The sequence below is a fragment of the Oncorhynchus kisutch genome, unplaced genomic scaffold, assembly GCF_002021735.2.
Source record: "Oncorhynchus kisutch isolate 150728-3 unplaced genomic scaffold, Okis_V2 scaffold3338, whole genome shotgun sequence".
NCBI classification, from domain to species: Eukaryota; Metazoa; Chordata; class Actinopteri; order Salmoniformes; family Salmonidae; genus Oncorhynchus; species Oncorhynchus kisutch.
The window spans coordinates 187,853-203,558 of NW_022265283.1; the positions used below are offsets into that span (position 1 = coordinate 187,853).

Genomic DNA, 15,706 nt, shown 5'->3' on the forward strand with positions numbered 1-15,706 from the left:
TCCCAGACCTGGACTAAAGCATCCACCAACTCCTGGACAGTCTGTGGTGCAACGTGGCGTTGGTGGATGGAGCGAGACATGATGTCCCAGATGTGCTCAATTGGATTCAGGTCTGGGGAACGGGCGGGCCAGTCCATAGCATCAATGCCTTCCTCTTGCAGGAACTGCTGATACACTCCAGCCACATGAGGTCTAGCATTGTCTTGCATTAGGAGGGAACCCAGGGCCAACCGCACCAGCATATGGTCTCACAAGGGGTCTGAGGATCTCATCCCGGTACCTAATGGCAGTCAGGCTACCTCTGGCGAGCACATGGAGGGCTGTGCTGCCCCCCAAAGAAATGCCACCCCACACCATGACTGACCCACCGCCAAACCGGTCATGCTGGAGGATGTTGCAGGCAGCAGAACGTTCTCCACGGCGTCTTCCAGACTCTGTCATGTCTGTCACATGTGCTCAGTGTGAACCTGCTTTCATCTGTGAAGAACACAGGGCGCCAGTGGCGAATTTGCCAATCTTGGTGTTCTCTGGTAAATGGCAAACATCCTGCACGGTGTTGGGCTGTAAGCACAACCCCCACCTGTGGACGTCGGGCCCTCATACCACCCTCATGGAGTCTGTTTCTGACCGTTGAGCAGGACACATGCACATGTGTGGCCTGCTGGAGGTCATTTTGCAGGGCTCTGGCAGTGCTCCTCCTGCTCCTCCAGTGCTCCTCCTTATTGCAATCAGTGTTGCTTCCTAAGTGGACAGTTTGATTTCACAGAAGTGTGATTGACTTGGAGTTACATTGTGTTGTTTAAGTGTTCCCTTTATTTGTTTGAGCAGTGTATATACCTACAGTATAGTATAATAATATATAGTATAATAATATATACCTACAGTATAGTATAATAATATATAGTATAATAATATATAGTATAATAATAGATACCTACAGTATAGTATAATAATATCAGTATAGTATATAATATATAGTATAATAATAGATACCTACAGTATAGTATAATAATATGTATAGTATAATAATATATACCTACAGTATAGTATAATAATATATAGTATAATAATATATACCTACAGTATAGTATAATAATATATAGTATAGTATAATAATATGTATAGTATAATATATACCTACAGTATAGTATAATAATATATACCTACAGTATAGTATAATAATATACAGTATAGTATAAGAGTATGTATAGTTTAATAATATATAGTTTAATAATATATAGTATAATAATATATACCTACAGTATAGTATAATAATATACAGTATAGTATAATAGTATGTATAGTTTAATAATATAGTATAATAATATATAGTATAATAATATATAGTATAGTATAATAGTATGTATAGTTTAATAATATATATAGTATAATATATACCTACAGTATAGTATAATAATATATAGTATAATAATATATAGTATAATAATATGTATAGTATAATAATATATACCTACAGTATAGTATAATAATATATAGTATAATAATATATACCTACAGTATAGTATAATTAATATATAGTATAATAATATATACCTACAGTATAGTATAATAATATATAGTATAGTATAATAGTATGTATAGTTTAATAATATATATAGTATAATAGATACCTACAGTATAGTATAATAATATGTATAGTATAATAATATATACCTACAGTATAGTATAATAATATACAGTATAGTATAATAGTATGTATAGTTTAATAATATATAGTATAATAATATATAGTATAATAATATATAGTATAATAATATATAGTATAATAATATATAGTATAATAATATATAGTATAATAATATACAGTATAGTATAATAATATGTATAGTATAATAATATATACCTACAGTATAGTATAATAATATACAGTATAGTATAATAGTATGTATAGTTTAATAATATATAGTATAATAATATATAGTATAATAATATATAGTATAATAATATATAGTATAATAATATATAGTATAATAATATATAGTATAATAATATACAGTATAGTATAATAGTATGTATAGTATAATAATAGATACCTACAGTATAGTATAATAATATATAGTATAGTATAATAGTATGTATAGTTTAATAATATATACCTACAGTATAGTATAATAATATATAGTATAATAATAGATACCTACAGTATAGTATAATAATATATAGTATAATAATAGATACCTACAGTATAGTATAATAATATATAGTATAATAATAGATACCTACAGTATAGTATAATAATATATAGTATAATAATAGATACCTACAGTATAGTATAATAATATATACCTACAGTATAGTATAATAATATATAGTATAGTATAATAGTATGTATAGTTTAATAATATATAGTATAATAATATATATAGTATAATAATATATAGTATAGTATAATAATATATAGTATAATAATATATACCTACAGCTATAGTATAATAATATATATAGTATAATAATATATACCTACAGTATAGTATAATAATATACAGTATAGTATAATAATATATAGTATAATAATATATACCTACAGTATAGTATAATAATATATAGTATAATAATATATAGTATAATAATATATACCTACAGTATAGTATAATAATATATACCTACAGTATAGTATAATAATATATAGTATAGTATAATATATACCTACAGTATAGTATAATAATATATATAGTATAATAATATATACCTACAGTATAGTATAATAATATATATAGTATAATAATATATACCTACAGTATAGTATAATAATATACAGTATAGTATAATAATATATAGTATAATAATATATACCTACAGTATAGTATAATAATATATATAGTATAATAATATATACCTACAGTATAGTATAATAATATACAGTATAGTATAATAATATATAGTATAATAATATATACCTACAGTATAGTATAATAATATATATAGTATAATAATATATACCTACAGTATAGTATAATAATATACAGTTATAGTATAATAATATATAGTATAATAATATATACCTACAGTATAGTATAATAATATATAGTATAATAATATATACCTACAGTATAGTATAATAATATACAGTATAATAATATATACCTACAGTATAGTATAATAATATACAGTATAATAATATATACCTACAGTATAGTATAATAATATATACCTATAGTATAATAATATACAGTATAGTATAAGAGTATGTATAGTTTAATAATATGTATAGTATAATATATACCTACAGTATAGTATAATAATATACAGTATAGTATAAGAGTATGTTTAGTTTAATAATATATACCTACAGTATAGTATAATAATATATACCTATAGTATAATAATATACAGTATAGTATAAGAGTATGTATAGTTTAATAATATGTATAGTATAATATATACCTACAGTATAGTATAATAATATACAGTATAGTATAAGAGTATGTTTAGTTTAATAATATACAACATTGTGTTGTTTATGTGTTCCCTTTATTTTTTATAAATGGTAAATATATATAGGTATAGGTTCTTAAAATGAACCAGCAGGAAAACTCTGTATATAGACTGTGTTTATAGACTGTGTTTATAGACTGTGTGTATAGACTGTGTTTATAGACTGTGTGTATAGACTGTGTGTATAGACTGTGTGTATAGACTGTGTTTATAGACTGTCTTTATAGACTGTGTTTATAGACTGTGTTTATAGACTGTGTATAGACTGTGTTTATAGACTGTGTATATAGACTGTGTTTATAGACTGTGTAAAGGCAGTGTTTATAAACTGTGTATAGACTGGGTTTATAGACTGTGTATAGACTCTGTCTATAGACGGTGTTTATAGACTGTGTAAAGACTGTGTTTTTATACTGTGTTAGACTGTGTTTTAGACAGTGAATAAACTGTGTATATACTGTGTATAGACTGTGTATATAGACTGTGTTTATAGACTGTGTAAAGGCAGTGTTTATAAACTGTGTATAGACTGGGTTTATAGACTGTGTATAGACTCTGTCTATAGACGGTGTTTATAGACTGTGTAAAGACTGTGTTTTTATACTGTGTTAGACTGTGTTTTAGACAGTGAATAAACTGTGTATATACTGTGTATAGACTGTGTGTAGGACCCATAACTTCACCTAACAACAACATAGACCTACTGTAGGACCCATAACTTGACCTAACAACAACATAGACCTACTGTAGGACCCATAACTTCACCTAACAACAACATAGACCTACTGTAGGACCCATAACTTCACCTAACAACATAGACCTACTGTAGGACCCATAACTGCACCTAACAACATAGACCTACTGTAGGACCCATAACTTGACCTAACAACAACATAGACCTACTGTAGGACCCATAACTTCACCTAACAACAACATAGACCTACTGTAGGACCCATAACTTCACCTAACAACAACATAGACCTACTGTAGGACCCATAACTGCACCTAACAACATAGACCTACTGTAGGACCCATAACTTCACCTAACAACAACATAGACCTACTGTAGGACCCATAACTTCACCTAACAACAACATAGACCTACTGTAGAACCCATAACTTCACCTAACAATAACATACACCTACTGTAGGACCCATAACTTCAACTAACAATAACATAGACCTACTGTAGGACCCATAACTTCACCTAACAATAACATGTGTATAGACTGTGATTATAGATGGTGTATAGATGGTGTGTGTAGACTGTGTGTATAGACTGTGTGTATAGACAGTGTGTATAGACCTTGTATAGACTGTGTGTATAGACCGTGTGTATAGACTGTCTATAGGCTGTGTTTATAGACTGTTTACGTAGACTGTGTTTATAGAATGTGTATAGACTGTGTATAAAATGTGTCTATAGACTGTTTACATAGACTGTGTGTAAAGACGGTGTGTATAGACTGTCTATAGACTTGGTTTATAGACTTGGTTTATAGACTGTCTTTATTGACTGTGTATAGACTGTGTGTATAGACCGTGTGTATAGACTGTGTGTATAGACTGTCTATAGACTGTGTGTATAGAATGTGTGTATAGACTGTTTACATAGACTGTGTTTATAGACGGTGTATAGACTGTGTATATAGACTGTGTAGACTGTGTATAGTCTGTGTGTATAGACTGTGTTTATAGACTGTGTGTATAGACTGTCTATAGACTGTGTGCATAGACTGTGTTTATAGACTGTGTATAGACTGTGTGTATAGACCGTGTGTATAGACTGTGTGTATAGACTGTGTATAGACTATGTTTATAGACTGTGTATATAGACTGTGTTTATAGACTGTGTAAAGGCAGTGTTTATAAACTGTGTATAGACTGGGTTTATAGACTGTGTATAGACTGTGTCTATAGACGGTGTTTATAGACTGTGTAAAGACTGTGTTTATATTACTGTGTTAGACTGTGTTTTAGACAGTGAATAAACTGTGTATATACTGTTGTATAGGACTGTGTGTAGGACCCATAACTTCACCTAACAACAACATAGACCTACTGTAGGACCCATAACTTGACCTAACAACAACGTAGACCTACTGTAGGACCCATAACTTCACCTAACAACAACATAGACCTACTGTAGGACCCATAACTGCACCTAACAACATAGACCTACTGTAGGACCCATAACTTCACCTAACAACAACATAGACCTACTGTAGGACCCATAACTTCACCTAACAACAACATAGACCTACTGTAGAACCCATAACTTCACCTAACAATAACATACACCTACTGTAGGACCCATAACTTCAACTAACAATAACATAGACCTACTGTAGGACCCATAACTTCACCTAACAACAACATAGACCTACTGTAGGACCCATAACTTCACCTAACAACAACATAGACCTACTGTAGAACCCATAACTTCACCTAACAATAACATACACCTACTGTAGGACCCATAACTTCAACTAACAATAACATAGACCTACTGTAGGACCCATAACTTCACCTAACAATAACATGTGTATAGACTGTGATTATAGATGGTGTATAGATGGTGTGTGTAGACTGTGTGTATAGACTGTGTGTATAGACAGTGTGTATAGACCTTGTATAGACTGTGTGTATAGACCGTGTGTATAGACTGTCTATAGGCTGTGTTTATAGACTGTTTACGTAGACTGTGTTTATAGAATGTGTATAGACTGTGTATAAAATGTGTCTATAGACTGTTTACATAGACTGTGTGTAAAGACGGTGTGTATAGACTGTCTATAGACTTGGTTTATAGACTTGGTTTATAGACTGTCTTTATAGACTGTGTATAGACTGTGTGTATAGACCGTGTGTATAGACTGTGTGTATAGGACTGTCTATAGACTGTGTGTATAGACTGTGTGTATAGACTGTTTACATAGACTGTGTTTATAGACGGTGTATAGACTGTGTATATAGACTGTGTAGACTGTGTATAGTCTGTGTGTATAGACTGTGTTTATAGACTGTGTGTATAGACTGTCTATAGACTGTGTGCATAGACTGTGTTTATAGACTGTGTATAGACTGTGTGTATAGACCGTGTGTATAGACTGTGTGTATAGACTGTGTATAGACTGTGATGTCACTCACCCGTCTGTGTCCTGGAAGTTAACATTGACCCTCTTGGCTGTTCCCAGCAACTCTGAAACACACATAGATAGAGACATCAGTGTGTGTGGTACAATGGTTCACAGGACCCCTGTCCTCCCCCTGTCCTCCCCCTGTCCTCCCCCTGTCCACCCCCTGTCCACCCCTCTGAAACACACATAGATAGAGACATCAGTGTGTGTGGTACAATGGTTCACAAGACCCCTGTCCACCCCCTGTCCTCCCCCTGTCCTCCCCCTGTCCACCCCCTGTCCACCCCCTGTCCTCCCCCTGTCCCCCCCTGTCCACCCCCTGTCCCCCCCTGTCCCGCCCTGCCCACCCCCTGTCCTCCCCCTGTCCACCCCCTGTCCACCCCCTGTCCTCCCGCTGTCCACCCCCTGTCCTCTTCCTGTCCTCTCCCTGTCCACCCCCTGTCCTCCCCCTGTCCACCCCCTGTCCTCCCCCTGTCCTCCCCCTGTCCACCCCCTGTCCTCCTCATGTCCACCCCTGTCCTCCCCCTGTCCTCCCCGGGTCCACCCCCTGTCCTACCCCTGTCCACCCCCTGTCCTCCCCCTGTCCTCGCCCCTGTTCAACCCCTGTCCTCCCCCTGTCCACCCCCTGTCCACCCCCTGTCCTCCCCCTGTCCTCCCCCTGTCCACCCCCTGTCCACCCCCTGTCCTCCCCCTGTCCACCCCCTGTCCTCCCCCTGTCCACCCAGGAACACCCCCTGTCCTCCCCCTGTCCACCCCCTGTCCACCCCCTGTCCTCCCCCTGTCCACCCCCTGTCCACCCAGGAACACCCCCTGTCCTCCCCCTGTCCTCCCCCTGTCCACCAGGAATAACCCCTGTCCTCCCCCTGTCCTACCCCTGTCCACCCAGGAATACCCCCTGTCCACCCAGGAACACCCCCTGTCCACCCAGGAACACCCCCTATCCTCCCCCTGTCCACCCAGGAACACCCCTGTCCAACCAGGAACACCCCCTGTCCACCCAGGAATACCCCCTGTCCACCCAGGAACACCCCCTGTCCTCCCCCTGTCCACCCAGGAAACACCACCTGTCCTCCCCCTGTCCACCCAGGAACACCCCCTCTGTCCACTCAGGTCCACCCCCTGTCCACCCAGGAACACCCCCTGTCCTCCCCCTGGCCACCCAGGAACACCCCCTGTCCACCCAGGTCCACCCCCTGTCCACCCAGGAACACCCCCTGTCCCTCACCTGTCCAACAGGAACACCCCCCTTTCCCCCCCCCTGTCCACCCCAGGAACAACCCCAGTCCCACCCAGGAACACCCCCTGTCCACTCAGGAACACCCTCTGTCCACCAAGGAACACCCCCTGTCCTCTCCCTGTGCACCAGGAACACCCCCTGTCCCCCCCCCCTGTCCAATCAGGAACACCCCCTGTCCTCCCCCTTTCCACCCCTGTCCTCCCCCTGTCCACCCAGGAATAACCCCTGTCCTCCCCAGTCCACCCAGGAATAAACCCTGTCCTCCCCCTGTCCACCCAGGAATAACCCCTGTCCTCCCCCAGTCCACCCAGGAATAAACCCTGTCCTCCCCCTGTCCACCCAGGAACACCCCCTTGTCCTCCCCCTGTCCTCCCCCTGTCCACCCAGGAACACCCCCTGTCCTCCCCCTGTCCTCCCCCTGTCCACCCAGGAATAACCCCTGTCCTCCCCCTGTCCACCCAGGAACACCCCTGTCCTCCCCCTGTCCTCCCCCTGGTCCACCCAGGAACACCCCCTGTCCTCCCCCTGTCCACCCAGGAATAACCCCTGTCCTCCCCCAGTCCACCCAGGAATAAACCCTGTCCTCCCCCTGTCCACCCAGGAACACCACCTGTCCTCCCCCTGTCCTCCCCCTGTCCACCCAGGAATAACCCCTGTCCTCCCCCTGTCCACCCCCTGTCCACCCAGGAACACCCCCTGTCCTCCCCCTGTCCACCCCCAGTACACCCCCTGTCCACCCAGGAAAACCCCCCGTCCTCCCCCTGTTCCACCCAGGAACACCCCCTGTCCTCCCCCTGTCCACCCAGGAATACCCCCTGTCCACCCAGGAATACCCCCTGTCCACCCCCTGTCCACCCAGGAACACCCCCTGTCCTCCCCCTGTCCACCAGGAACACCCCCTGTCCTCCCCTGTTCACCCAGGAACTTCCCCTGTCCAACCAGGAACACCACTTGTCCACCCAGGAACAACCCCTGTCCTCCCCCTGTCCACCCAGGAACACCCCCTGTCCCTCACCTGTCCACCCAGGAACACCCCCTGTCCACCCAGGAACACCCCCTGTCCACTCAGGAACACCCTCTGTCCACCAAGGAACACCCCCTGTCCTCTCCCTGTGCACCCAGGAACACCCCCTGTCCCCCCCCCCTGTCCAATCAGGAACACCCCTGTCCTCCCCCTTTCCACCCCTGTCCTCCCCCTGTACACCCAGGAAAACCCCCTGTCCTCCCCCTGTCCACCCAGGAATAACCCCTGTCCTCCCCCTGTCCACCCAGGAAAACCCCCTGTCCTCCCCCTGTCCACCCAGGAATAACCCCTGTCCTCCCCCTGTCCACCAGGAACACCCCCTGTCCTCCCCCCTGTCCTCCCCCTGTCCACCCAGGAATAACCCCCTGTCCTCCCCCTGTCCACCCAGGAAACTCCCCCTGTCCTCCCCCTGTCCACCCCCAGTCCACCCCCTGTCCACCCAGGAACACCCCCTGTCCTCCCCCTGTCCACCCAGGAATACCCCCTGTCCACCCAGGAACACCCCCTGTCCCACCCAGGAATACCCCCTGTCCACCCAGGAATACCCCCTGTCCAACCCCCTGTCCACCCAGGAACACCCCCCTGTCCTCCCCCCTGTCCACCCAGGAACACCCCCTGTCCTCCCCTGTTCACCCAGGAACTTCCCCTGTCCACCCAGGAACACCCCCTGTCCTCCCCCTGTCCACCCAGGAACACCCCTGTCCAACCAGGAACACCCCCTGCCCTCCCCCTGTCCACCCAGGAACACCCCCTGTCTACTCAGTTCCACCCCCTGTCCACCCAGGAACACCCACTGTCCTCCCCCTGTCCACCCAGGAACACCCCCTGTCCTCCCCCTGTCCACCCAGGAATACCCCGTCCACTCAGGAACACCCTCTGTCCACCAAGGAACACCCCCTGTCCTCTCCCTGTGCACCCAGGAACACCCCCTGTCCTCCCCCTGTCCACCCAGGAAACACCCCCTGTCCACCCAGGAACACCCCCTGTCCACTCAGAACACCCTCTGTCCACCAAGGAACACCCCCTGTCCTCTCCCTGTGCACCCAGGACACCCCCTGTTCCCCCCCCTGTCCAATCAGGAACACCCCTGTCCTCCCCCTTTCCACCCCTGTCCTCCCCCTGTACACCCAGGAAAACCCCCTGTCCTCCCCCTGTCCACCAGGAATAACCCCTGTCCTCCCCCTGTCCACCCAGGAATAACCCCTGTCCTCCCCTGTCCACCCAGGAAAACCACATGTCCTCCCCCAGTCCACCCTGGAATAACCCCTGTCCTCCCCCTGTCCACCCAGGAACACCACCTGTCCTCACCCTGTCCTCCCCCTGTCCACCCAGGAATAACCCCTGTCCTCCCCCTGTCCACCCCCTGTCCACCCAGGAACTCCCCCTGTCCTCCCCCTGTCCACCCCCAGTCCACCCCCTGTCCACCCAGGAACACCCCCTGTCCTCCCCCTGTCCACCCAGGAATACCCCCTGTCCACCCAGGAATACCCCTGTCCACCCAGGAATACCCCCTGTCCACCCCCTGTCCACCCAGGAACACCCCCTGTCCACCCCCTGTCCACCCAGGAACACCCCCTGTCCTCCCCCTGTCCACCCAGGAACACCCCCTGTCCTCCTCTGTTCACCCAGGAACTTCCCCTGTCCACCCAGGAACACCACCTGTCCTCACCCTGTCCACCCAGGAACACCCCCTGTCCAACCAGGAACACCCCCTGTCCTCCCCCTGTCCACCCAGGAACATCCCCTGTCCACTCAGTTCCACCCCCTGTTCCACCCAGGAACACCCCCTGTCCTCCCCCTGTCCACCCAGGAACACCCCCTGTCCTCCCCCTGTCCACCAGGAACACCCCCCTGTCCAGTCAGGTCCACCCCCTGTCCACCCAGGAACACCCCCTTGTCCTCCCCCTGTCCACCCAGGAACACCCCCTGTCCTCCCCCTGTCCACCAAGGAACACCCCCTGTCCACCCAGGTCCACCCCCTGTCCACCCAGGAACACCCCCTGTCCTCCACCTGTCCACCCAGGAACACCCCCTGTCCTCCCCCTGTCCACCCAGGAACACCCCTGTCCTCCCCCTTTCCACCCCTGTCCTCCCCCTGTACACCCAGGAAAACCCCCTGTCCTCCCCCTGTCCACCAGGAATAACCCCTGTCCTCCCCCTGTCCACCCAGGAACACCCCCTGTCACCCAGGTCCACCCCCTGTCCACCCAGGAACACCCCCTGTCCTCCACCTGTCCACCCAGGAACACCCCCTGTCCTCCCCCTGTCCACCCAGGAATACCCCGTCCACTCAGGAACACCCTCTGTCCACCAAGTAACACCCCCTGTCCTCTCCCTGTGCACCCAGGAACACCCCTTGTCCTCCCCCCTGTCCACCCAGGAACATCCCCTGTCCACCCAGGAACACCCCCTGTCCACTCAGGAACACCCTCTGTCCCACCAAGGAACACCCCCTGTCCTCTCCCTGTGCACCCAGGAACACCCCCTGTCCCCCCCCCTGTCCAATCAGGTACACCCCTGTCCTCCCCCTTTCCACCCCTGTCCTCCCCCTGTACACCCAGGAAAACCCCCTGTCCTCCCCCTGTCCACCCAGGAATAACCCCCTGTCCTCCCCCTTGTCCACCCAGGAAAACCCCCTGTCCTCCCCCTGTCCACCAGGAATAACCCCTGTCCTCCCCATGTCCACCCAGGACACCCCTGTCCTCCCCCTGTCCACCCAGGAATAACCCCTGTCCTCCCCCTGTCCACCCAGGAACTCCCCCTGTCCTCCCCCCGTCCAACCCCAGTCCACTCCTGTCCTCCCCTGTCCACCCAGGAATAACCCCTGTCCTCCCCCGTCCACCCAGGAACTTCCCCTGTCCACCCAGGAACACCCCCTTGGTCCTCCCCTGTCCACCAGGAACACCCCTGTCCAACCAGGAAACACCCCCTGTCCACCCAGGAACACCCCTGTCCAACCAGGAACACCCCCTGTCCTCCCCCTGTCCACCCAGGAACACCCCCTGTCCACTCAGTTCCACCCCCTGTCCACCCAGGAACACCCCCTGTCCTCCCCCTGTCCACCAGGAACACCCCCTGTCCTCCCCCTGTCCACCCAGGAACACCCCCTGTCCAGTCAGAGTCCACCCCCTGTCCACCCAGGAAACACCCCCTGTCCTCCCCCTGTCACCCAGGAACACCCCCTGTCCTCCCCCTGCCCACCCAGGAACACCCCCTGTCCACCCAGGTCCACCCCCTGTCCACCCAGGAACACCCCCTGACCTCCCCCTGTCCACCCAGGAATACCCCGTCCACCAAGGAACACCCCCTGTCCTCTCCCTGTGCACCCAGGAACACCCCCTGTCCTCCCCCTGTCCAGCCAGGAACACCCCTGTCCACTCAGGTCCACCCCCTGTGCACCCAGGAACACCCCTGTCCTCCCCCTGTCCAGCCAGGAACACCCCCTGTCCACTCAGGTCCACCCCCTGTCCACCCAGGAACACCCCCTGTTCTCCCCCTGTCCACCCAGGAACACCCCTGTCCACCACAGGAACAGCCCCTGTCCACCCGGTCCCCTATCTACATACATACTGTATCACTGTATCACTGTCCCCTATCTACATACATACTGTATCACTGTCCCCTATCTACATACATACTGTATCACTGTCCCCTATCTACATACATACTGTATCACTGTCCCCTATCTACATACATACTGTATCACTGTCCCCTATCTACATACATACCTGTATCACTGTCCCCTATCTACATACATACTGTATCACTGTCCCTATCTACATACATTACTGTATCACTGTCCCCTATCTACATACATACTGTATCACTTCCCCTATCTACATACATACTGTATCACTGGTCCCCTATCTACATACATACTGTATCAACTGTCCCCTATCTACATACATACTGTATTACTGTCCCCTATCTACATACATACTGTATCACTGTCCCCTATCTACATACATACTGTATCACTGTCCCCTATCTACATACATACTGTATCACTGTCCCCTATCTACATACATACTGTATCACTGTCCCCTATCTACATACATACTGTATCACTGTCCCCTATCTACATACATACTGTATCACTGTTCACTGTCCCTATCTACATACATACTGTATCACTGTCCCCTATCTACATACATACTGTATCACTGTCCCCTATCTACATACATACTGTATCACTGTCCCCTATCTACATACATACTGTATCACTGTCCCCTATCTACATACATACTGTATCACTGTCCCCTATCTACATACATACTGTATCACTGTCCCCTATCTACATACATACTGTATCACTGTCCCCTATCTACATACATACTGTATCACTGTCCCCTATCTACATACATACTGTATCACTGTCCCCTATCTACATACATACTGTATCACTGTCCCCTATCTACATACATACTGTATCACTGTCCCCTATCTACATACATACTGTATCACTGTCCCTTCAACATACTATCCTACCATACATACTGTATCACTGTCCCCTATCTACATACATACTGTATCACTGGTCCCCTATCTACATACATACTGTATTACTGTCCCCTATCTACATACATACTGTATCCACTGTCCCCTATCTACATACATACTGTATCACTGTCCCCTATCACATACATACTGTATCACTGTCCCCTATCTACATACATACTGTATCACTGTATCACTGTCCCCTATCTACTACATACTGTATTACTGTCCCCTATCTACATACATACTGTATCACTGTATCACTGTCCCCTATCTACATACATACTGATTACTGTCCCCTATCTACATACATACTGTATCACTGTATCACTGTCCCCTATCTACATACATACTGTATCACTGTCCCCTATCTACATACATACTGTATCACTGTCCCCTATCTACATACATACTGTATCACTGTCCCCTATCTACATACATACTGTATCACTGTCCCCTATCTACATACATACTGTATCACTGTCCCTATCTACATACATACTGTATCACTGTATCACTGTCCCCTATCTACATACTACTGTATCACTGTCCCCTATCTACATACATACTGTATCACTGTCCCCTATCTACATACATACTGTATCACTGTCCCCTATCTACATTCATACTGCATCACTGTCCCCTATCTACATACATACTGTATCACTGTCCCCTATCTACATACATACTGTATCACTGTATCACTGTCCCCTATCTACATACATACTGTATCACTGTCCCCTATCTACATACATACTGTATCACTGTATCACTGTCCCCTATCTACATACATACTGTATCACTGTCCCCTATCTACATACATACTGTATCACTTGTCCCCTATCTACATACACACTGTATCACTGTCCCCTATCTACATACATACTGTATCACTGTCCCCTATCTACATACATACTGTATCACTGTCCCCTATCTACATACATACTGGATCACTGTCCCCTATCTACATACATACTGTATCACTGTCCCCTATCTACATACATACTGTTCACTGTATCACTGTCCCCTATCTACATACATACTGTATCACTGTCCCCTATCTACATACATACTGTATCACTGTCCCCTATCTACATACATACTGTATCACTGTCCCTATCTACATACTACTGTATCCACTGATCACTAGTCCCTATCTATACATACTGTATCACTGTCCCCTATCTACATACATACTGTATCACTGTCCCCTATCTACATACATACTGTATCACTGTCCACTATCTACATACATACTGTATCACTGTCCCCCTATCTACATAACATACTGTATCCACGTCCCCTATCTACATACATACTGTATCACTGTCCCCTATCTACATACATACTGTATCACTTATCACTGTCCCCTATCTACATACATACTGTATCACTGTCCCCTATCTACATACATACTGTATTCTGTCCCCTATCTACATACATACTGTATCACTGTCCCCTATCTACATACATACTGTATCACTTCCCCTATCTACATACATACTGTATTACTGTCCCCTATCTACATACATACTGTATCACTGTCCCCTATCTACATACATACTGTATTACTGTCCCTATCTACATACATACTGTATCACTGTATCACTGTCCCCTATCTACATACATACTGTATCACTGTCCCCTATCTACATACATACTGTATCACTGTCCCCTATCTACCATACATACTGTATCACTGTCCCCTATCTACATACATACTGTATCACTGTCCCTATCTACATACATACTGTATCACTGTACACTGTCCCCTATCTACATACATACTGTATCACTGCATCACTGTCCCCTATCTACATACATACTGTATCACTGTCCCCTATCGTACATTACATACTGTATCACTGTCCCCTATCTACATACATACTGTATCACTGTCCCCTATCTACATACATACTGTATCACTGTCCCCTATCTACATACATACTGTATCACTGTATCACTGTCCCCCTATCTACATACATACTGTATCACTGTCCCCGTATCTACCATACATTACCTGTATCACATAAGGTCCCCCCATCTACATACATACTGTATCACTGTCCCCTATCTACATACATACTGTATCACTGTCCCCTATCTACATACATACTGTATCACTGTCCCCTATCTACATACATACTGTATCACTGTCCCCAATCTACATACATACTGTATCACTGTCCCCTATCTACATACATACTGTATCACTGTCCCCTATCTACATACATACTGTATCACTGTCCCCTATCTACATACATACTGTATCACTGTATCACTGTCCCCTATCTACATACATACTGTATCACTGTCCCCTATCTACATACATACTGTATCACTGTATCACTG

General features: G+C 45.3%; 1 protein-coding gene across 1 annotated transcript in view; it reads right to left on the minus strand.

The window, feature by feature from the left end:
• Positions 1–6,658, minus strand: part of LOC116371510 (caskin-1) — a gene marked incomplete at both ends in the record, with an annotated part of 72,856 nt that extends 66,198 nt beyond the window's left edge. Inside the window, one exon of the mRNA XM_031820407.1 lies at positions 6,607–6,658. Within this exon, the coding sequence (XP_031676267.1) occupies positions 6,607–6,658 (52 nt within the window). The remainder of the gene's footprint in view (positions 1–6,606) is intronic.
• Between the last annotated feature and the right edge of the window lie 9,048 nt (positions 6,659–15,706).